The sequence below is a fragment of the Plectropomus leopardus genome, chromosome 20, assembly GCF_026936395.1.
Source record: "Plectropomus leopardus strain MGB_pleo_1.0 chromosome 20, ASM2693639v1, whole genome shotgun sequence".
NCBI classification, from domain to species: Eukaryota; Metazoa; Chordata; class Actinopteri; order Perciformes; family Serranidae; genus Plectropomus; species Plectropomus leopardus.
The window spans coordinates 3,064,493-3,087,883 of NC_142195.1; the positions used below are offsets into that span (position 1 = coordinate 3,064,493).

The following is a 23,391-nucleotide window of genomic DNA, read 5'->3' on the forward strand; positions in this document are numbered from 1 at the left end:
CTCTAAAACTTTTTTTTGTGTACTTATTGACACTTTTCCCGCTCTGTCTCAGGCTCTTTTTTAAAGATAGGCTGAATGTGCGCAGTCTACAATATGTAAAAAATTCATCATAATCCTGCCAAACTGTGGCAGTGGAGTTCACAATCTAATTATTAATATCTCCACGTCCACCGGATTAAAATGCAGGCTGTGCTGTTTATCTACGTGTTGCCATGGTGAAATCGTAGTATCCAGCTCCACTGATGATGCTTTTATCATTTAGTGCACACAAGCTAAACTTAAAAAGTCTCAGTTCTCTGTCTCAAAGTGAATTAACTCACAGTTCAGAGTTACACTCAGATTTAGTTAAACCTGCTTTCTGGAAAGGACCCCAGGCTAGGTTCTAATAGATAGCGGGGGGTACATGCTGGACTTCTCTGTAGATCTTCAGCAAGTTGTAAGCAACGTTCCCCAAGCTGCAGTCAGGATCATTGCTGATACAGACAGGCACCATGGAGGCCATGACACCCACAGAAAGGAGGGCACCCAAGGTGACGCATCCTGCCGTCTTCACTCCTTTCCACAGCGCAGCCTTCACACGACTCCACCTGCTGAACACAAACACGTGATACACAAACAAGCAAAGGAAACTAAACATTTCATTTTGGTTTAGTTACGAATTTTTTAGTGTTGTTGGGAGACAGAAAATTATTTCTTACCTTTCATATTTGTGCGCCTCATCCTATAAAAAGATAACAGAGGGTTTCAGTACATATGTTAGATGAAGGTCTGCCTCATCAATGACAAACACTACTTGCACTGTGACAATATGGGAAATATCTTAGTTACGTGCTGTGTCATAAAAAAGGTGGTTGCTAACAAGTGGCTAAATGAGACTACAGAATGTCATTAAACCGAACCGCAGAAAACACGGCTTTACAGCGTCGTTGTCGTGGTGACGTTAAGCTGTACGACCATGGTGTAGTTCATTTGTATCTTAACATTAGCTTTTTACTTCTGGCAGTTGCATTTGCGCTTCAAAAATCCTAAAAGTTGTGTTAATTTATGGAGATAATCTTGCTGGAAAAACCCAGTAAATATCATAAATGTTTGTTTGCCACAGAGCTTATTTTCTGCAATGATCCAAAATCCAAAAAAGCACCGTCCACTTGAACAGCCATATATGCAAGTGAAATCTCAGGAAGGCATACAGTTATGAAATATTACATACCGCCCAAATCTAATTAATATGTATACATATATTTAACCATTTCCCAAACTCTAGACCAATTACTGACAAAAACTAACGTTGTTCTGATCACAATTCATAATTAATCTAATCAAAAAAAGAAGAAAAAAAAAATCCTAAAGAAGGATCCCCCCCACCCCCGACTGAGATATGGCTAAACCAAAATCCTAGAAACACCCCTGTGTTTTTAGCCATTATGTTAACTTTTTGGTGTCAGTCCTGGTGTGGTTGTGTGAATATTCACAATAACGGTGTTTGATTATTATACTTACCTTAGCTGAAGAATCCAGTGGCTGTGTCCTTTGTGTCTGTGTCCTCTGTGTCCTCTGTGTCCTCTGTGTCTGTGCAGCTCTAACAAAATAAACAACAGACAGATGTGAAGAAACTCCACTCACAACACTGACATAAACCTGTGACATGCAGACTGGCTTAATTTAAAATATTGCTCACTTATGTACTTCAGTGAGACTGTTCTACCAGAAGAAGCAATAAAAATATAACTTACTTTAATATCTGCTCCTCCCATCTCTGGCTCAGCATCCCTCGAAGCTCCCACTGATCCTTTCTGAGCTCCTGCAGACGACACATACAAGGTAAGGTATAATGTAATAAAACACACACATGCACACACAGACAAACAAACACACGCAGGCACACAGCCACACAGACACACAGACACACACACACACACACACACACACACACACACACTTTTTACTTTTTATACACTTTGTAGCCCCTTATCACCTTTTTAGTTTGGCTTCTAATCAAACTTTATTTATCAATTGATTATTTATTTATACATTTTTGTGTGTTTTACTACTTCCTGTATCATTTTATTATTTTTAACATATTTATCATTATTCATTATTCTACTTTGTGCTGTTCTCCTGTCACTGACCTCTAATTTACAGTTTGAGTATATTACTTATTTATCTTTTATTATTACTATCATCATTTTATTCAGTTAGTTATTTATCTATTTTATCTTTCTATTTATACGGTTTATCCTTCAGCTGGTGTTTTCTTAGTTCCTAAATTTAAAATGAGTGCTCCTATTTTTCAGGTCTTAACTTGCATGAAAAGTGCTTTATAATAAAGTCTAATTGATTGATTGAGTAATAGCACGTACCTTGATGGCGTCGTAACCCTCTGCTATCTTTTTTCCCAAATGAATCATTGCGTTGGATTTCTGTAAAACACAAACACAAAAACACTCAGATTAAGAAACATTTTCATCAAATGATCAATTGGAGCCGAGAGACATTTAAAAAAATGATATCTTAAAGATTTTATAAAGATGTTCATACCGTCTCTATTTCCTGGTCTTTAGATCGAAGGACCTCCTGAAGCTGCTCCAGTTTGTGCTACAAAACACACAAAGAGTTAACAACCAACTGTAATTTAAGACTGAGTGAATGAGCTGATTGGACAGGTGAACAGTTTGGAAGAAAAAAATGGGTTAGGGAAAAAAAATAATGATTATATATATATATATATATATATATATATATATATATATATATATATATATATATATATATATATATATATATATATATACACACACATACATATATATGTGTATATATAGTTAAATCAAACTGGCTTGATTTCTTTCAAAAACATGGAAAGAAGGCAGTGAGAAACAAAATAAGAAATGACCCAAAAATAGCACAAAGTTGGGAAAAAACAAACAAAAATAAAAAAAAAATGAAAATTAGTGGAAAAATTAAAGTTTAAAAAGACAAGAAAATTACCTAAACATTCTGAAAGAATTACATTTTTTAAAAAAAACCTGAAAAGCTCAAGAATAAAAATTCTGTAACATAACTTTAAAACACATAATCATAATGTAAGTACGAATGGATATTTTACCCTTAATTTTTCATTATAAATAACTTCCTATTCTACTAATATCTAGCAATTTGCAGGACATTTCTCGGCAAGTTGCTATGTGCATTTATTTGCTCGTGAAGTGCATCTGAATCCAGCACAAGAACACTGATGTTGATCTAGGTTTCAAAGGGTTAATTGAAGAACATCGTTTTGTACCTTTACTTCCTGCTCGGCTGTCCTCTGATCTTCTGTGTCCCTGTTCTCTTCGAGAGACGGTTGTCTCAGCTGAAAGATAAGCAGTTCAAAGTGAGGGTCATGTTCAGAAATAAACACTTTATTTTGATAATATTCTGTCAGTGACTTTAGGATGGATCCAAACATGAAACACTTCCTGTTGCTTTCAGAGAGCAAAGTTTGTTTGTAGTGTAACAGCAGAGTTAGATGTCATACCTGAACTGTCAGCTCCTCGTTCTCTTCTCTCAGCTCCTTCATCTGTCGTTCCTGCACAAAACAGAGATTAACATCATGGTCAGAATTCAGCAGCATATTCCAGCAATAAGGATCGCTCGACTACCTGCGGCAAGCAAAATCCCACGTTGGGCTAGTAAATATAGCAACTGAGTGTAAAAAAAGGAACGACCTGAAGGACCAGCGAGTATTTCAATCATCCTGGAAACAGGACATTAGCTCAGTGGTGTTAGAGGATGTAGGCAAACTACACCTACACTGTAACCACTTCTTGGTTACAGTGTAGTTACTATGAATCTGGAACGGGCCAGTCTACATTATGAGTACTTTTATTTTGGTATTTAAATTATATTTTGAGGCTTTACTTTAACTTATGTAATTAGTTGCTTACTTTTTCCACCACAGTAGCGTCATTAACATTAGTTTATTTGGCATACTTTATGGCTCTCTGTCACCCACAGACACTTTCCAGGCACAGTTTAAGTAGTGTAACGTGTGCACTGTTCACCTCTCCTTCACCTGCTCGCTCTCTGTCTCCACTGTGACAAAAATAAGATTTTTATCTGTTGAAAGGACACAAAAACATGGGGAAAAATAAGTGTCCAGGCTGAAAAACACTCTCCCTTTAAGCCGATAAATTAACCTATTAACCTTCCACCATGGTGAAAACCTATGTTTTAACTAATTCAAGCATAGAGTTGATAATTTCTCTACTGCAGAGATATAAAACACAAATTTAAGAATACACATAAATGTGAATGGATAAAAGAAGTATTTTCACCACTGGAAAGATGGTCTTTTTATAAAACGAGGCCCCTCTGCAGTACAGACACAAAATTAGTGAAACATGACTAAAGAAAAAAAAAAACAAATGACTAAAAGAGGCAGAAAACATACAACTACCACAATGCATTGCCCCGCAATAGACCAATAAATGCTCCCACAGGTGGATGAGACTAGGTAGCTTTACCACAGTTCAGTTACACATATTACCCAAACTGTTATGATATAGAGCTGGTTAAAAATTGTATCCCTTTGACATTGACTCTGCTAGCCGATATAGCAAAAATTAGATAAGTTAGCCACATTAGGCAAATTTCCATTACAGATTTGTAATCTGAACAGTATTTACAGTAATATTTTGTATATGGTGCATACAGTATGTTATTGTAAATAGCAAAGCATATACAAAGGGGGCTTTTCCACTATGATTGACAGCCGTGACAGCCAATCTGTGTGCTCCCACTCAATGGAGCTGCTTGCGATTGGTTGGACAGGAGCTTTGGCCGTAAGTTCCCACACCGCAAATATCGCTACGGCTCTCAATGACATCACCCTCACAAGATGTACATGCCTGCATCTCGGATATTTTAACCTTGTTTCAGCACAGCGGGGGTCAGTGAGGGCGTGCCGTCCATCTTTGTATACAGTCTATGGTTTGTCCCAGTGAGCGAAGGGGACAGGCTTAGCAAGACGTAACTTATTCATCCTTCTTGATAAACTGAAGCAGAGTAGAAATGTAAGCATGTACGTACCATCTGCCATATGAGGTTCTTGAGCTTCTTGTTTTCCTTTTCACACCGAAGCTGTTGGTCCATGGCTGCCACGTCCTCTTCTCTCCTCTTCCTCAACTCCTCGGCCTGCTCTTGTAACCTGAACACAAAATCAACCACCACATGAAATACATGGGCCAACATAGCATGTCCACTTAACCCCTTGAAACTTGTTTAATGTCTTTGAAAAACATAGAAGACAACAAGCCAAAAATTTTCTAATAATACTCTGTTTTGCACTCTGTTTTAATCTTTTAAAAACATATTTTCGTTGATGTTCTTTCAGCTTTTCCTTATTTTCTTGGACATCTCTTGTCACATTGTCTTTTTTAGCCATGTCATTTCAAGAAATCAAAACAATTTTTTTCAAAGGTTGAAATGCTTGTGAGAGGCAAGAAACATTTTGTTGATCTAGATTTCAAAGGGTTAAGAGAAGTATGAATGAATGTTATTCTCTTATTCACAGCGTGTATTCACTCAGTTGTCCTGATATGACAGAAAAACAGTTGTGATTAAGGTGGCATACCTCCTTAGTTTGATGGAGAGGAACTTGTTCTGAGCCTCCGTCTGGTTCAGCTCTGCCTCGCGGTTGTATCCGTGCTCTATATACTTTTGATGGAGCTCCCTCTGCTCTCGGTGCTTGATTTTCATCTTCTGCAGCGTCTTCCAGAGCTCTTCTCTCTCCCTACAGACACACCACAATGTTAAGTTTTCATATTGACGTGTCTTCATCACATATTACCAAACAACACTTAAAAACAATTTATATTTTGCCTTGATTAACTTACTCGTTGTCTTCCTGCTCCTCTGGGCTTCTTTCAGACACGTCCACTATGTCCTCAAGACCTATAAACTTCACTCCCCCCATCTGTTTTCTGTCTATTGAGCCCTTTCTAATTTAAACATTTCCTGATGCTGATGATGATGCCCTGTTGCTGTGTGATACCTAATTTGATTTTTTTTTAAAATAAATGAATAAAATAAATCTTCCTTGTAAGAATCTAAGGTCTACCTACTGACTGACTGCATCCTGACACATTCCACTCTATTCTGCCTGACATTACACAGGGCAGCATTCATGGAACACACACACACACACACACACACACACACACACACACACACACACACACACACACACACACAGTAAAACTGGCAGAACTGTTCTTCTATATTTGTGAGGACACTCATTGACATAATGCATTTCTTTGCTCCTTATCCTGAACCCTATCATCCTCAGCTAAAACCCTAACCCCAACCCCACCCCCCAATATAAAAAAAATAAATAAATCTACTTGTCCTACTTTAACTCTTTGAAACCTGGATCAACCCCAGTTTTCTTGTGTTGAATTTAGACATCTTTTACAAGCTGTTTAACCCTTTGAAACGTGAACAAATTCATTTCTTCTGAAATCATTTAATTTTCAGTTCTATTTTGGATTTTTGGTTTTTTTATTTTTGGGGGGTCTTATTTTCAGGAAATCTTGAAACCTTTTCAGGAATTTCTTGCTAATTTTTGGCCCATATCTTGCTCATTGCCTTCTCTCTGTGTTTTCATAGGAAATCAAACCCGCTCGAGTTACAAAGAGTTAAGTTTCAAAGGTAGGGATATATTCATATCAAGAAATCTGAATTTTAGCTGTATATTTAAATCTTCAGTCGTCCTGACATTCCTGCATGTTTTATTAGAACGGACCAGAAAGCTATTTGACATGGACCAGCTTTAATATCAACTAAAATTTAGTGCATCAAACACTTCATTTTCTAAATCCTGGATTTTTTTTTGAATGAACTCTATTTTGATGCTTTTTATGCACTCTACCTTATTTAAAATTAGATGTTTTATTTTTTATTTCCAGATTAACCCTTTGAAACCTGAACAAGTTAGTTTGATTTCTTTTAAAATCAAGAAAAGAAGGCACTGAGAAAAAAGAAAATTACATGAAAAACGCATAAAAGAAAGTTAAAAAAAAATAATAACACCATGGAAATAACCTGTTAAAAGTGCTTAAAATTACAATAATTTTGCAAAATACATAATTATTTATATATAATATGTAATTATGATAATTCTATAGCTTTTCACTTGCTTTTGCCCCCGCTATATTTTTCACAAGCTTTTTCTAAATCTCATGTTTTACTCCACTTTTTACACTCACTACATTTATTTGTCTGGTTTAGTTACTTTAAAGACTCAGAATAATAATGCAAAATATAACCAAATAATTAAATATGAAGCATTATCATAGGTTAACTATACTGCCTAAAGTCATTTAATGAGCAACTTGTGTCGCCTACAACATTTAAGTGATGAACACATCAATGCATCGATAATTGTAGCTTACTATGAATCTGGAACGGGCCAGTCTACATAATGAGTACTTTTATTTTGGTATTTAAATTATATTTTGAGGCTTTACTTTAACTTATGTAATTAGTTGCTTACTTTTTCCACCACAGTAGCGTCATTAACATTAGTTTATTTGGCATACTTTATGGCTCTCTGTCACCCACAGACACTTTCCAGGCACAGTTTAAGTAGTGTAACGTGTGCACTGTTCACCTCTCCTTCACCTGCTCGCTCTCTGTCTCCACTGTGACAAAAATAAGATTTTTATCTGTTGAAAGGACACAAAAACATGGGGAAAAATAAGTGTCCAGGCTGAAAAACACTCTCCCTTTAAGCCGATAAATTAACCTATTGCACCATGGTGAAAACCTATGTTTTAACTAATTCAAGCGTAGAGTTGATACTTTCTCTACTGCAGAGATATAAAACACAAATTTAAGAATACACATAAAAGTGAATGGATAAAAGAAGTATTTTCACCACTGGAAAGATGGTCTTTTTATAAAACGAGGCCCCTCTGCAGTACAGACATAAAATTAGTGAAACATGACTAAAGAAAAAAAACAAACAAATGACTAAAAGAGGCAGAAAACATACAACTACCACAATGCATTGCCCCGCAATAGACCAATAAATGCTCCCACAGGTGGATGAGACTAGGTAGCTTTACCACAGTTCAGTTACACATATTACCCAAACTGTTATGATATAGAGCTGGTTAAAAATTGTATCCCTTTGACATTGACTCTGCTAGCTGATACAGCAAAAATTAGATAAGTTAGCCACATTAGGCAAGTTTCCATTACAGATTTGCGCAAAACATAAGCTTTATTTTCAAAATATCGATAAAACACAGTTGTGAGATGAATGCGTTTCCACTGAGTGATGTTCTGTGACTTCTCTGGTGATAACATTCCAAGAAGCATGGTGATGGATGTTAAAACATTAGCAGCTTTATTTCTATCGCAGCCACCACACTAGCTGTCATTATTTCCAATCCAAGGCCACGTAGACCATAATGGAAAGGGGAGCCCCTTATGAGGGATTTCTGGGAGGTGATAGTCCACGATTTCACAGAGGAATTGAGATTTCAAAACAACCGATGATCTGCTCAACTTTCGAAGACCTAAGTGATGCAATAACACCTCTTGTAGCTGCTGCATCATGAGGGAGCCAGTTCCTACTGACAAGCACACAGCCATGGCATCATGTGACCTAGAAAAGACAAAAAAAAAGGTTTTCCATTGCAGTTCTGCAAAATATGGCTTTTTCAAATCGCCTGAAAGACCACCTCATGTGAGTGTATACATTTTTTTAAAATAAATACGTTTTTTCAAAATTGATATGTTTCCATTAGCCGTGTTTTATATTCGCAGCTTCAGTACGCACGTTTTGAAGCTTAATGGAAACCTGCCTGCTGTAATGTTACACACAGAGTGAACACTGTGGACAAACCCAAAGGTGCTCTTTTCCCTTGAATAACGGGTAATTTTATTATTTTTGGTTTATGCATGACCGCTGAAAACGTGGACACTTTTGCAATAAACTCAATTTAGTGGCATTTTTTCTTCCATGTGACTTTCGTATTATCGTATCACATGTAAAGTGTTCATTTGACTTTTTTTTTTTGAAAAGTCATTTTTAACTACTTTCCTCAGTAGCTTTAGTTAATCAAACTAGCTTTCTCCCTCGGGTAGTTATGCTGGAGTTCGACTTCTTCCACTGTGAAGCAGTTTGTAGTTTGCAGAGCAATGCTTTCAAAGCAGCTTCCCCAACACTGGTTGTAGATGTGTTTGGGTACGATGACGTATCCCTCTCCCAACGCTGCTGGCGTTTTGCGGCTGCTCCTTGGCGTCTCACATGCCGCCTTCAGCCTCTTGAGTTGTCTCTCCTGCCGCCGACACTTCTGCTGCGCCGTCTTCAGCCTCTTCTTCAGGCTCCCCAGCTGCTCCAGCAGCTGAGCGATGCGTTTCTTTTGCCGGGCAGAGTCCTCCGCTGTGTAGTTGTGGTCACAGGAGACCGCAGCATTGTCGCACTGGATGTCGGGCAGGCTCCTCCCGGGTTCCTCCTCTTCCTCCACCTCTTCCTCCTGCTGCTCCTCCACCGGGTCAGAGGTCAGAGGCAAAGAGAGAGGGAAGTGGATCTCTGAGGGGAAGTGATCCTCCAGGGACTCCGACTGTCAGACAGAAAACACACAACAGTTCTGATGCTGCTTTTTGAACTAATCCAGGATTACACCAATGTAAATCTGGAACCCAAAAAACCCTTTTCCCACAGACTTTCAATAAAAATAAACGTGACCTGCCTCCAATGCTGAAAGCGGGTCTCTTAATACATCCATGGTACCTGCTCCCTACAGACATTATTGGTTTAACTGTTCAAAAAACTCACTATTTGGTTAGGGGTGGAACAGAGATACCTCAGTTCAGTTCAATTTCAATACATCAGAAAAGTAAAAATGGTAGATATCTTTACTTGATTTTTAAATTGTTTAATTTTATTTTAATTTCTTTATTCATTGACACATTAAAACATCATAAAGCATAATCTTTTTTGACTTAAAGCAATGATGGAGCTATGCCTGAGTAACTCCTCTTCTCAAGTGTCTTCTTGGCAGCATAAAAAAACAAAAACAGCTCTCCTTATAAAATATTTAATGTAGTATTGTAGTTATAAACAAGTAAAATCAAAAGGCACAATTCTGTTTGTGAAATGTCAGAGAAATTTCCTTTTTTTATTTTAAACACATTAAAACTAACATTATTATTTGGACTTTTGTTTTCTGTTTTCATATATTGTCCTGTTTATAAGAACCAAACTCAGTCCTCTTAAAGCGGACCTCATGTGTGCCAGGGCAGCAGATAAATGTAGAATTACACTGAGGGAGAGAGGTGAGACATTTCGTGTTCTAAAGTACTTTTGACAGATTTTTTTGCACCCAACTGAAAAGTGGAGGAAAACCCTCGCGTTTCTGTGCGTCGTAGACTGTTTCTGTTTGATGTGTTGATTATATCTGCAGTATCCTCTGCGGATCAAACTCCTCCTCGTCCTCTTCTTTGCTGGCGGTACCAGCCAACAAGGCACTGTCTGTTTGTTTCTTTCGAGCGTTCCAGCACATCTTCACAGAGACATGGTTAACCCCTAACATCCCGGATCAAGCCATTGCTCTGGATGAACGGACCTTGTTGGGAGCCATAAGGACACAAGACTGATGCATATTTAAAAGATGCACTGCAGGAATTAAATGATGCCATCAGCAGCAACATGCCCAAACAACCGGATGAAATTAACCTCTCTCCAAAGGAACCATGGGAATCCAATATGGTGTGTAGCATCGATGCTAATCTACTTTTATCATCCAAAAATGGATAAAATATAGACGGAAGACACCCAATATAGGATCTATCATTGTGGATTTATTGAACAAGGTCCCGTAAAACCATTTAAATTCCCAGAGTCATCCCTCTGAACGGCACAGTCGGCAGCTTTCACTGGCGAAAAAAGTAAGAAAATAATTAAGATTTTTCTAAATGCTTAAATATTCTGGGTGTTAAGAATAGACTATATTTAGTACATATAGTCTAATATCGATGTTTGGGATTTCTGAATCGATTCTGAATCGTTAAAAACGAGAATTTAGATTCTCCTGCGAATCGATTTTTTCCCACACCCCTAAGTAACATAGTAATAAAAAAAATTTCTGAACAAATTTAGGGGCTATTAATTCAAAATGACTTAATAACCATGTGCCCAAGGTATGTGAGCAGTTTCGGTGTGATCCCAACATGTCCCATGACTTCAGAGAGTTGAAAGTCAAAATGTATTGAAAAGACAAAGATGAAATACATTTCTAAAATTCACAAGATATCTTTATCTAATGAAAATTTCTGCTTCAACCCCATTAAAGCAGAAATAACTATTCCTACCCCTATTTGTTGGTGGTTTCCCTGAAAAAAAAAAGACATTTTCAGTGCAGTCTCTGAGTTTATTGTTCTCTGGCTCGCTGCGCACAGGAAAGACACGCACCTGTATTAACATGGCGATCTCTATAGAACTTTATTAAACTGCTTGTCTCTAAGATAGGCTACATACCAATGCATCACAGCACAAGGCGGCAGGGTTCGGTCTTCAATAATGAAATATTTTCATTATAAACCAAACTCTCAGTCAGCAGCTTTTCAGATGAAAGAATGGAGAAACTGTTCAATGGGCCAGAGAGCAGAGTCGCCCTGTTGCTTGTTTCAATCCAGTTAACAGTGAAAAAAAAACAGTGACGCGTGTTATTGGAAGAGTAATGTCTGAGGAGAAATGATATATGATATGAAGATTTTTTTTTGATTTGCTGTTAATTCATATTTCTTAGGATTTGGCTGGGTGTTCCATCTTCAGATTAAGGTGGTACAGGCACATCAGGGTGCAGCCACTGCTGCTTCTAGGACATTTTTACATTAATTTATAAAATAAGGTGGCTATTGTATCAAAAAACTCTTTACAAATAGTTTTGTTTTACACCAAAAAGAGTCAGATTTATTGTATGTGTAAATGAAATTTGCAATAAAACCCAATTCTGATTCTGGTATATATAGTTTGTTTATTTAAGATTGTTTAGGGTATAACACACCATAAGTCTAATACTAATAGCATGATGATCATGATCAAGATGATCATGATAGCATGATGAGCATGATCAAACATTATGAATAAATAACCATTGTGCACTTTTGCACACTGAAATTTCATACACTACATAGTATTTATTATTATTGGATATTTTTTAGAAGTTATTACTTTTTAATATTTATTATTTAGTATTTATTTTTAAGATTTTTATTTTTCTTTCCTGTGGATAATTACAGATGGGTTTCTATTTTATGTGTGGCTGTGTGCAGTTAACTGTGAATGAACTGCCATCACAAATGTAATTTTCTGTGAGGGATTAATAAAGTATCTATCTATCTATCTTTACTCACATTTGTTTTGCCTCCCCTCAATGTTGAACCAAATCAGCACCAGTGTTTATGTCTAACGTTTGACTTGGTCTGGATCACAATGTGTGTGGACTCTGCAAATAAAAAACACTGAGCTGCTGCACCTTGATGTTGAGGTTGAAGGTGAAGAGCGACGGCACGGCATTCTCCTTCAGCACCCTGTTGTTGCACTCTCTCTTGAAGCAGTCTTTGGTGAAGTGCTGTGAGCAGATGTTGCTGTACTTTGTCGGTTTGAAGTTGTTCCTCCTCATTGCCGCCACCCATTTGCCGCAAACATCTGGGCGTGCCAGAGGAAACCTGAGAAAAGTAAGAAATAAATGTAAAAGTGACCTTCTCTGGATTTGTTAATTTTGTAATCAATATTTTATTAACATCAGAGTTGTAATAATCAGTTACCAGTTTGTTTATCAGTAATCCATATAGGTTATAGGAAGTAAATGTGGTTGCAAACTAGTTAGCTAAAGGCTGGTCCTGTCAGAAATCATTTCCAAGTGAAACACTCGAGAACATGTTGTCCTATACAATGAACTCAGTCCAACACAACAGCAAGTTTACCAGCAGATTGGCCTATAAACTGTCACCTGGATCTCAGCTGGGATTAAAAGGGAACCTCTCACCTCAACAGTTTCAGTAATCAACAGGCTGCAGACTGCTAAATTAAACTAAACAAGTAAACTTCAACGAAATATTAATTGCTCTGTAAGTTAACTTATGTTGTTGTTACACTCAAGTTTGGTTCGTCTCACATGGCCAAACCCACAGGTCTCCACATGTCTGCCCTGTTCCAGAAACGGAGACTTCAGGCTAACCTTAGCCTTAGCTTGACAGCCAACAAGCGCGGATACGTGAGGAAGTGCGACCGAACTCCCATCAGAATTAACGCAGTTTAATATTCCCACATTTGTGCGTGAGGAAGACATGTTGGAGACTTTTATTGTTAGTGTTTTTGCCAGTAAATACAACGTCCTGCTAAATTCGGCATAACAGAATATGCGAACCAACCATTTTGTTAAGTTTTATTAACATCGAAACTGGAATGTTTGTGTATCACCACCATAACCACGCTGTGGGTTAACTTGTTACTTTCAAAGAGGAGGACTGTGCGATTGACAACAAACTTCACACAAGACTTTAAATGTATCAGTCTAAAGCTGTGCTTTGTGAATTCTTTGTGACCCGAATTTACCAGTAAAGCCTGACGACACAAGAAAGCGCTCGCTTTAAATTCTACCACCCGTGTATTATTGACAGCGACCGATTAAGCTTAAATTAGGCAAATAAGTAAATGTAGTCTGGCGAATTCTCTCTTGGTACTTCTAACCGGTACAACATAGTGCTTTTCTGTCATGTCGGGACACTAATGCTAATTAGCTCACACAAAACCTTCAACTGAACTTACTTGTGAAAAGAAATAGCTCTGTCCTTGTGGTAGCGGTTCTTACAGCCGTACGCTGAGCACGTCTGAACCATAGCTGCTGCCCGGACGACACTCACTGAGGCCCGGACTGATACTCCACGAAGCTCCGCTGGTGCTCCTCCTTACCTCCACAAAGGCTTCACTGCCACTAACAAACATGGCGGCGGGGATAGCGTCACGCGAGCTGAGATGTTGTATCTGATTGGCTGAACTCTCTTTCTGTAGTGTTTCACAATGTCCAGCAGGGGAGAGTAAAGGGTTCATTATCTCACAGCTGTCAGTTGATAAATTCAAAGGCTGCTTATTTGATTTTTTTGATCATTAAAGGGATTCATATAATGGGCCGAAAACTAGGCCTACTGTAACTAGGCTGAACAACAAGAAGCTGTAATTAATTGGATTTTGTATCAAAAACACTACAATAACATGCCTAAATAATAATAATAATAATAATAATAATAATAATAATAATAATAATAGTAATAATAGCTTTCATTATTATTATTACTAAAACATTTCTTCAAATTGATATAGGGACAAAACATCTTGTTTTACTAGTGCATTTTAGCAGGAAAATGTGTTTTAACACTGAGATTCTTTCTGAAGACATTAATGTGTAACATTTTGTAAAAACAAAAAATCCACACAACCTTGATGATTATCTATATGAATTTAATATTAATTAATCATTTTATTTTGTACATATACATTTTATATACATAATAAAATTTATATGGCTACTCTGCTTAAAAAAAAAAAAGATTTTAACTTCACTTTTTCTTTTCATAAGATATTTTCATGGATATAGCCATGGCCGGAGGCGGGTGATGAGGCACTGTGTTTCATAATGTCTCTTCATTATTGTCTCATCCTCGTAAACACAATATCTCAAGAACACCTTGAGGGAATTTCTTCAAATTTGGCAAAAATGTCTATTTAGATGCAACAATGAACTGATTACATATTTGTGGTCATAGTTCAAAGGTCAAGGTCACTGTGACCTTGTGTCCATCTCATTCTCAGGAATGCCATATCACGAGAACACCTTGAGGAAATTCCTTTAAATTGGGCACAAATAATCACTAACACTCAGTGATGAACCGGTTTTGGTGGTCAAAGGTCAAGGTCTCTGTGACCTCTGTCTCATTCTTGTGAACATGATTATCAAAAAATGAAGAATGAAAAGCGTGTGAAATGCGCCAAACAGTCCCTGAAGGATATTTATACATTGCGAATGGCATTATGTAGCGGTGTGTTCAAACATAACCTAAAAGAAGTGTCAGTATTCAAACTGGAAGAAATACACATGCATACCAATATATCTCTAATTTCAACAATCTTATGGAAGCAAAAAAATGTGGCACCATTTTTAAAATGTGCAAAAATGCTAATATTTTAAGATTAAGATCGCTGTATGAAGGTGCTGTCAAAGCATCATGGAAGATGTAGTTATGAACCAAACTTTATCATGTTTTTGTCAAATGAGGATTCAGCACTTGGTTTTATTACAGCCAGGGCATAGTGATTCATGGGAAATGTAATAATATACTAATAAAGTAAAGATGTGATGATTTCCAACAAAATTTTTTGGTCAAAAAAAGAAACTTTATTAATAAAAGAGGTGTTGTTAACAGGGTAGGTCGGTCTGCAGAGCTTTATACAGCAATAAAAGACCATGACAACTACGACAGATGTGCATTTAGCATCACTATTCTGTATAATATACTGCGACCACTAAATGACTGAAAAGCAGAAAAGGCCACAAGGCTCTTAAATTCTCTCGGTTCATTTTGAACAGCTGCAGACTGAAAACTGGATAAAAGAACATCTTTTTCAGTTCAGTTTCTCACCAGCTGCCAGCTTATATGCTGAGCTTATGATCAGGGAGTTCTGTTTTCCAGTCTGCACTTTAAACGCACCACTACACAAGAAGGAAGGAAAAAGGGAAGAAAAGTAGGAAATAAAGAAAGGCAACAAGGAATGAAGAATATTTAAAAAGGGCAAACTTTCGATAAGGGACATTATGTGACAAATGTATATATAAATGTAGCACATGAATGCAGCACTGTAACAGACTTTAGGGAGAAATAAATAAATAGAAAAGTACAAAATGAGGTGTTGGGAGGGCTGCCCAAATTAAATCTATATACAGGAAACACTTCTCCTGGTATTTATATGTTAATAACATTAACATAAATGCTTTCAGCAAGTGCAAAAAGCAAACTGCAATCCAGAGAAATGTCGAAAATCTCTGATGACGAGTAAGAAAAATTACTTTTCTTTCAGATCTAATATTATTTTGATAGTTCTGTCCATCTTTCCTGTCAGCTAATATTTCATTGGAAAATATTCAATTTACTGATGCAGACAAAAGTCTTGGGGTTTGTGAAATTGGGTAGTGGCAGCTGCAAAATCAAACTGCAAGTTTGTTTTTTTAATAAAAACATGGTCTTTGGTATTTTTCAGAGCTGTCAGCTGCATCTCACTGTCTTTATTCACTAAATGGAACTGGCTCATGGTTTCCCACACATTCATTTGTTTTTGGCAGCCATCAATGTTTAAAACATCTGCTTCAAGGTATTGATTTTTGTTTTGTTAAAGCTGGACCGTTCATTGGCGGAAAATATAAAACCATTTGGTTGTGTATTGCACCACACTCTTGGAGCGCAGCGCGCACTCTGGGCACAGATGGAGCAGCAGAACGCTGGGAGAAGTGAAAATGAAACTTAACCATTCATTCTGCTGTGTCTCAAAGTTTGCATTCGCTCGCCTCCATTTTCCTCTTCTCATCCATCAATCTGATCTGATCAGATCGACTGATCCCAGACTCCTAAAGCTGCTGCTGCGGGAAAAAAAGGACTCATGAAGAGCTCCGCCAGCTCCATTATTAACCAAACTGAGAAGGAGCCAAAAGTAATCCACCAAGAGTCAGTGGACATTCACAAGAGACTTCCTCTCAACAATGACCACACTTAAATACTTACAGTAGGTCGCGCAATAACAACCAAACCAGCTCCATTCATTCAAGACTGTGAGATGCAGTAGAAAGCTCTGGATAAAAGAAATAAGTGGACCTTTAAGCTTCACTTTTTTTTACCATCTATTTCTATCAAAGCTTCAAGTCAAACACAGACCCTGGATGTTTATTCAGGGCAGTTTTTGTAATAACTAGGGTTGCAAATCGTTAGCATTATCCTTAATTGGTAATATGAACGTTATTTGAAAAGAAACATAAAAACTTATGCAAACTGCTTATTACAAACAATACCAATACATTTTTGCCTCAATCAAAGCTTACAGTAAGATATTGCATATATTTCAACAGCCTATCGATTGAGCAATTAAATTTCACATGTTCGATTAAACTCTTAACGACTGTTAAATCGATTGTGATTAATTATTATCATCTCTTGTAATAACATAAGCCTGCAACAAATGATTATTCTCTTGATCAATTCACCTACAAATTATTCTTTTAACAAACTGTTGCTACTAAATGTTAGAAAATAGTGAAAATGTCAATGATCCTATGTCCAAGGTGACATCTTCAAATATTGTCTTTTGTCCAACCAATAGTCCAAAACCCAAAGATACTCAGTGAACAATAATATAAGACACAGCTAAGCAGCAAATCCTTTCATTGCTGTGAGCGGCTAATATATCAGATGTACCTTTAACTTAGAAAAGAAAGGGACAAAACTACCAAAAAGTACAGACATCTCTGCAAACATCACCTTTTTAAAAAAATCAAATTAACTGTCTGCTTTGCAGGAAAAGAGTCGCATTTGAACTCATGTTTAAAATTTAAAGTAAAGGAAAGTGCAACAAAGAAGAAGTGTGCTGTCAGCTGGGTATAGTCAATGTCTCTGAATACTACAGTACCCAGAAGCCTCAGCAGCCACTGTCCATCCAGACCTGCGAAATCACTTTTAGCATTTTCAGGACACTTCACTGCAGTCAGGAAATAACCAAAAACCTGAATTGGATGGGTTTTTTTTACAGCAATGCTCTCTGGGACTTGTAGTGACTTCTCTCCCAGAAGTGTCACAGACACAGTCTGTTGCCTTTTGACTTTTTAACAATCAAAGGAAATCTCTTGAGCTCAGGGTTCTCAGATTTTGTACTGATATGTCAGCCTTCACGTCCCACCACTGACACTGATAAAGCAGAAACATAAGACACACTTCACACAAACCCTCTGCAGCAGCCCTGACATTAAAAAGTGAGCGCTGGCATGCCACTCGCATTTCAGTATCGTCTGAAAATTCAGTACCACGGTTGAGTATTAGAAGGTTCTGCTGATCTCCTGACACATACACCCACTTGTCCCTCCTTAACTCAAGGTCCACATATGAGCTGTCTGTGGAGCTTTCAGCCACAAATGTTTTGTAGTTCTCAATGTTTCCAAAACCATGAGATGAGGTACAAAGGTCCAGAAAGAGCCAGTAAGTGGACCTTGAGTTAAAATTATTTTATTCACACAAGTGATGAATGTCCACTGTGTTATAAAACCTCTTAGCACAATTTTAGAAGAATCATGATGTTAGAGTGAAATAAATACTGGATATTTGACACAATGCAGACATCTGGCTAGCATAAACCAAAAATATGCTGACATTCTGCTCATGTAAAGGGTAACTTCTGTATTTCCTAACCTGGACCCTATTTTCAATAGAGCATTGTGAATTCACGTCCATTAAAAAATATTGTTTTTGTCACTGACAGGCTCAGGAAGATCCCAACAGAGGTTAACCTCTTTGATTAAGACTGAGATTCTTTTTGTTAAACTAGAAACAGCCCTGAAATCACCATTTCCCAAATTACCAGACTTCATTATATAAATAGTGATTTTACATGTGTGGAGTCAGCATATTTTCACATTTAACCGGGTGAATTATAGGTTCATTTCAAAGTTGGTTAGTGTTCGACCACTGGAGAGACGAACCACGACAGCTTTTGTGAGTTTTATTTTGTTTTCTTGGTATCATTTTGCTTCTGTTGACTTTGAATTAAAAGTGTTTTAAGGTGATAAAAATACAGTTTATTTAAATGGAGTCTGGCATGTTTGACGATCACGATTTTTGAGCTGTTTCTGGTTGAACAAAAAGGACCCTACTAAGTCTATCTCTATAGGGATCCTTCCCATCAGGTTTTCAGACACTTCAAAAAATTTGAGCCTGTTAGTGGCGAAAACACAGTTAGAGGACGTAAGTTGATGGTGCTCAATTGCCAGCAGGAATTACACTGCAGCCTGTTTTGTCTCTTTCAGGACTGGACTAATTTCTAATATAGTTGTTCCCATTAGTCAATTAGATGCAAAAACATGGGAAAATAAGGTCCCTTTGGGGAAAAAATACGTAAGTTACCTTTAACCCTTTGAAACCCAATCAAACTGATTTCTTTCAAAAAGATGGCAAGACAGCAACAAGAAACTTGCCCCAAAAAAGAAAACAAAAACAAAAAAGAAAATTTTTGCAATTTTTGAAAAGTTGCAAGAAAATTACCAGAAAATTAGTACAAAAAAGAAATCAAAAACCCCACAAAAAAATTGCTCAGAAAATTGAACAATATGTAAATATGTAATTTTTTTTGGAAGAATAATTATACAAATATATTTTTCTAGACATTTTTCACTTTTTGGATAATTTCTAATAAAACTAATGGGTAGGCAATTTCAGGGACATTTCTTGCCAAGTTGCCCTCCCATCCCTTCTTTTTTTTTTTAAAGAAATCAAATCAATCTGCTCAGGTTTCAAAAGGACAAACATCTTGTGAAAGGCATCTTGAATGCAGCACAAGAAAACTTAACTTGCTCTAGGTCTCAAAGGGTTAACACTGCTGCTAAATTTTATTAAATAATACAGGTTAACACTTTCAGGGTTTTGCGGTTTAAATGATGTCCAATAGGCTGCACTTGCTATGCAAGCTGTGTGGGAATGAAACATTAAAACGACCAAATTCACATTATCACCTGTTTAACACCTGCAGATAGATCGCACCTGTCAGTGCAACATGGGTGTCACGACATCTAACTGGGATCACCAACTGGGATGATTTACTTTGGGATGTAAATAAAACTGACATGACATGCAGTACGTCAGCAGATCAGCAGGCGTGGACCAATCAGAATGATCATTTGACACTGAGTGACATATCAATGAGCCACTTTTCTCAGCATCCGTCTAAAGCTGTGCCCCAATTCAAGCTCCACCTCCTTCACCAAATTCCTAACGGGTCAGTGAGGTTGTCTAAATCATCTGAACATCTTTTTGTGTCATTTCACAAATGTCTGTTTCTATTGCGACAAAAAACCTGGAGAAAATGTTGTAACTCCAGGACTTAGTGTCTTTGTTTTCCACTTTAAATGCCGTGGGAGAAAGAAAAGCTGTACAAACTAACAGTTATGAGTCTGTTTCAGATGGTTTAAGGATTTAGTCCTTCACATTCAAACTCGTTCTCTGTTCTCCATCACTGAGTGGATCTACTTCTCCTCCTCCTCCTCCTCCTCCTCCTCGCCTTCTTTCTCCTCCTCTGTGTCTTTCTTCTCCTCCTGACCTCCCTCATCACCTTCTGCAGCCTGTTTATTGTCGCCGTTTTCTCCTCCGCCTCCTTCTTTCCCACCTCTGGCTTCGTCCTCACCGTCTTTGGACTCTTCCTCATCGACCACATCCTGAACATACAAACACATTTCAGACAATGACGTGATAGTCTAACAGAAAAATCAGACACAGAATAAATACTATCTGATGAAGGTTAAATAAACAGGTGAGGTGGTCAGAGAAAACCTTCAGAAAGAGCATTGGAGATTTGGGGTGTATGTTGTGTCTGTTGCTTAACTCTTTGAAACTTAAGCAAATTGGCTTAATTTCTTTCAAAAACATGGGCAAAGGGCAACAAGCAACTTAACAAAAAATTGCTGCAAAAAAAGCTAGAAATTAGCAAAAAGTTACAAGAGAGTTACCTGAAAATATGTTAAATAAAAAAAAGAAAGAAAACTTAAAAAAGAAAGGCAAAAAAACAAGGAAATTATCTGGAGGAAGTGCTAAAAAAATTTTTTTTCTTCTTTTTTTTCACCACAATTTTTAAGACATAAATAGGATAATTATAACTACAGTTTTCTGGACATTTTTCTCTCATTGAGAGATCGCAAATTAGCTTGATTTCTTTCAAAAAAATGGGAGGAGGTCAACGGGCAACTTAAAAAATAGTATAAAAATGAGCAAAACATTTGCGCAAAGTTACAAGAAAATAATATAAAACTAAAGTAAAAGTTTTAAAAAAGCAAAAAACAAGTCTTAATACCCTTTTATGAAAATGACCTTATGAAAGTGCTAAAAAATGTACATGTATATTTTCCTTTTCTGTAACACAACTTTAAAGACACAATTAACAGAATTATACAGATTTCTGAACATTTTCCTCTTGCTGAGAGAAAGCAAATTGGCGCGATTTCTTTCAAAAACAGGGGAAGAGGGCAACGAGCAACTTTACAAAAAATGCCCATAAAAGTAGCAAGAAATTAGTAAAACGTTACAAGAAAATTACCTGACATCAAGTTGTTTTTTTTTAAAGACAGAAAGTTAAAAACAAAAACACATACACAAAAAAAGACAATGACCTCAAGAAAGGGCTAATACACACACACACACACACACATACACACCGTTAAAAATAATTATAAATACAGTTTAAGACATTTTTCTCAGTTTGCATACCATTTCTTTCCAAATTGCTTATTATGTTCCCATGTTACTGAAAGAAACCAAACCAATTTTCCTGCTAAAATTTCCTGTTAAAATAACAGGAAAAGGCATCTAAGCTTTGCTTTCAATCATTAAAAATCAATACCTATTATTATTTATTTGCCCAACCTTTGTTCAGAAAGTTCAAACCCTGCTGGATAATATCAGCGCATCATCACTATTGGCAGATATTGGTCTTTAAAATGACCTATCGAATCAGCCAATATTATGATTTCTGCTCATATTATGCACAATGTTGGATTTTTTGGTGATATCTGATATAATATGCTCTTATTATTGTGAAGGCCCACCAGCAGATGGAAACTTGAAATACAATGCTTTTCTGTGTATGTTTTATTTTCCAATATTAAAATCAATACTTATTGTGCAAAGCAAGAAAAATATTTCATCTTGTGTTTGATGTTTTGTACATGTTCATTTTGTCAGTGATAATAAAAGCATACGTTTGTCATATTGACAGGTGTCAACATGTTGGCCGATTCCTATATTTCATTATAATCTATATCTATCCGATACCGATGACATGCCGATATTTTGTGAATACCTTTTTATTATGATTAATATATGCACATTTGATCTCATCGGGGGTCTTAAGTGTTAAAGGGCTGTGTGTGATGGGGGTCCTGCAGAGGTGCAGCTACCTGCTTGAGGCGGCTCCTCCTCCGGTTGGGGACCCGGGCCTTCATCCTCCGGGACAGCGCCAGCAGCTTGTTGTGTCTCTGCTTCCTCTTCGCCTTCTCCGCCTCCTCTGTCCGCTTCTCCTCCGCGTGTTCCGAGTCCGACTCGTCCGGCCGCTGCAGCCTGCTCCGCTTCCTCGGCTGCACCGTCCTCTTGGGCTGGCTCCTGTCCTTCTCCTCCTCATCGTTTGTCGAGTCCTCCTCCCCGGGACTGGAGGACGAGGAGCTGTCGTCGCCTCCCAGGAACGAGCGCTTTCTGCGTGTCACGGAGCGGCTGTCGTCGCTGGAAGTCGCCCCGGAGTCGCTCCGGTCTCGGTCCTCCTGCTCCTGCTCGCTGTCCTCTTCCGGGGAGCTCTGGAAGTCGGACTGGGATCCGGAGGAGGAGGAGGAGGAGGTGAAGGAGCCTTCGTCACTGTCGTCTAGGATTGAGGCGGGCAGGCCGATCTGCCGCTTCTTCGACGCGTCCACTTTGGTTTTCCGCATCGACGCGAACATTTTCCGCTTGTACAAGCTCTCCATGTCTGCGCGCGGAGTCGGATCCCAGTGACATTAACGGAGAGAGGAGCAGAGGAGCGGGCTGGCTGGAAACAAGCTAACGGAGCAGCTAGTTAGCTTCTGCAGCCTGCGCGTCACAACAGCCACAGCATGTTATTTCTGTTAACAACACAACGTGGAGCCTCAATTCACCTCCGTGCAGATGTATTTTTGATTACTCACGGAAACGTTCTGCGTATTGGTGTTAAAATTGAACTTACGAGCTAAAAACGGGACATTCAGCAGATGTTCTTGCCAGTGGTGCTAGCTGTGTGTTATTGTTGTGGCTCCCGCTTCTTCTTCGTTGACAGAAAGTACAGCACAGACTGTTAGAGCTCCCCCTGTGGTCGACGGCAGTTACTGCTGCTGCAGACCGAAATTGGAAGCCGGTCCCAGGCATGGGTGCAGGGGGACATTACAAGGGTTTTAGCACGTTTCTACAATTTTTGGGCATTTCTGGGATTTGAGGACGTTTCTACGATCTCTAGAATTTTAGCATGTTTCTAGGATTGCAGGACATTTCTAGCATTATAGCACATGTCTAGGATTTTAGCATGTTTCTAGGATTTCAGGA

General features: G+C 37.8%; 2 protein-coding genes across 3 annotated transcripts; both read right to left on the reverse strand.

Annotated features, from left to right (window-relative positions):
* Positions 1 to 7,548: 7,548 nt before the first annotated feature.
* thap1 (THAP domain containing, apoptosis associated protein 1) lies at positions 7,549 to 13,997 on the reverse strand. 2 transcript variants are annotated; one of them, XM_042509580.2, is made up of 3 exons: positions 13,826 to 13,997; positions 12,531 to 12,723; positions 7,549 to 9,614 (listed from the first exon to the last, which is right to left on the reverse strand). In XM_042509580.2, exons 1-3 carry the CDS (start codon positions 13,894 to 13,896, stop codon positions 9,102 to 9,104), a joined length of 777 nt encoding a protein of 258 aa, XP_042365514.1. In that variant the 5' UTR covers positions 13,897 to 13,997; the 3' UTR covers positions 7,549 to 9,101. The 2 variants fall into 2 exon arrangements, with proteins under 2 accessions (XP_042365514.1, XP_087927449.1); XM_088071323.1 differs by lacking the exon at positions 13,826 to 13,997 and adding an exon at positions 13,044 to 13,175.
* A 1,429-nt stretch (positions 13,998 to 15,426) lies between these two features.
* Positions 15,427 to 23,116, reverse strand: LOC121959948 (uncharacterized). Its single transcript, XM_042509503.2, has 2 exons — positions 22,248 to 23,116; positions 15,427 to 20,513 (listed from the first exon to the last, which is right to left on the reverse strand). Exons 1-2 carry the CDS (start codon positions 22,800 to 22,802, stop codon positions 20,325 to 20,327), a joined length of 744 nt encoding a protein of 247 aa, XP_042365437.1. The 5' UTR covers positions 22,803 to 23,116; the 3' UTR covers positions 15,427 to 20,324.
* Between the last annotated feature and the right edge of the window lie 275 nt (positions 23,117 to 23,391).

Bases quoted from the DNA above. Each gene is read 5' to 3' on its own strand.
- thap1 (XM_042509580.2), bottom strand. From the start codon at position 13,896: ATGGTTCAGACGTGCTCAGCGTACGGCTGTAAGAACCGCTACCACAAG. The intron at 12,724-13,825 runs GTAAGTTCAGTT...TACTTTTCTCAG, and splicing joins AGAGCTATTTCTTTTCACAA to GTTTCCTCTGGCACGCCCAG. The intron at 9,615-12,530 runs GTGCAGCAGCTC...TCTGTCTGACAG, and splicing joins CCTTCAACCTCAACATCAAG to TCGGAGTCCCTGGAGGATCA.
- LOC121959948 (XM_042509503.2), bottom strand. From the start codon at position 22,802: ATGGAGAGCTTGTACAAGCGGAAAATGTTCGCGTCGATGCGGAAAACC. The intron at 20,514-22,247 runs GTAGCTGCACCT...TTGTATGTTCAG, and splicing joins GGAGGAGCCGCCTCAAGCAG to GATGTGGTCGATGAGGAAGA.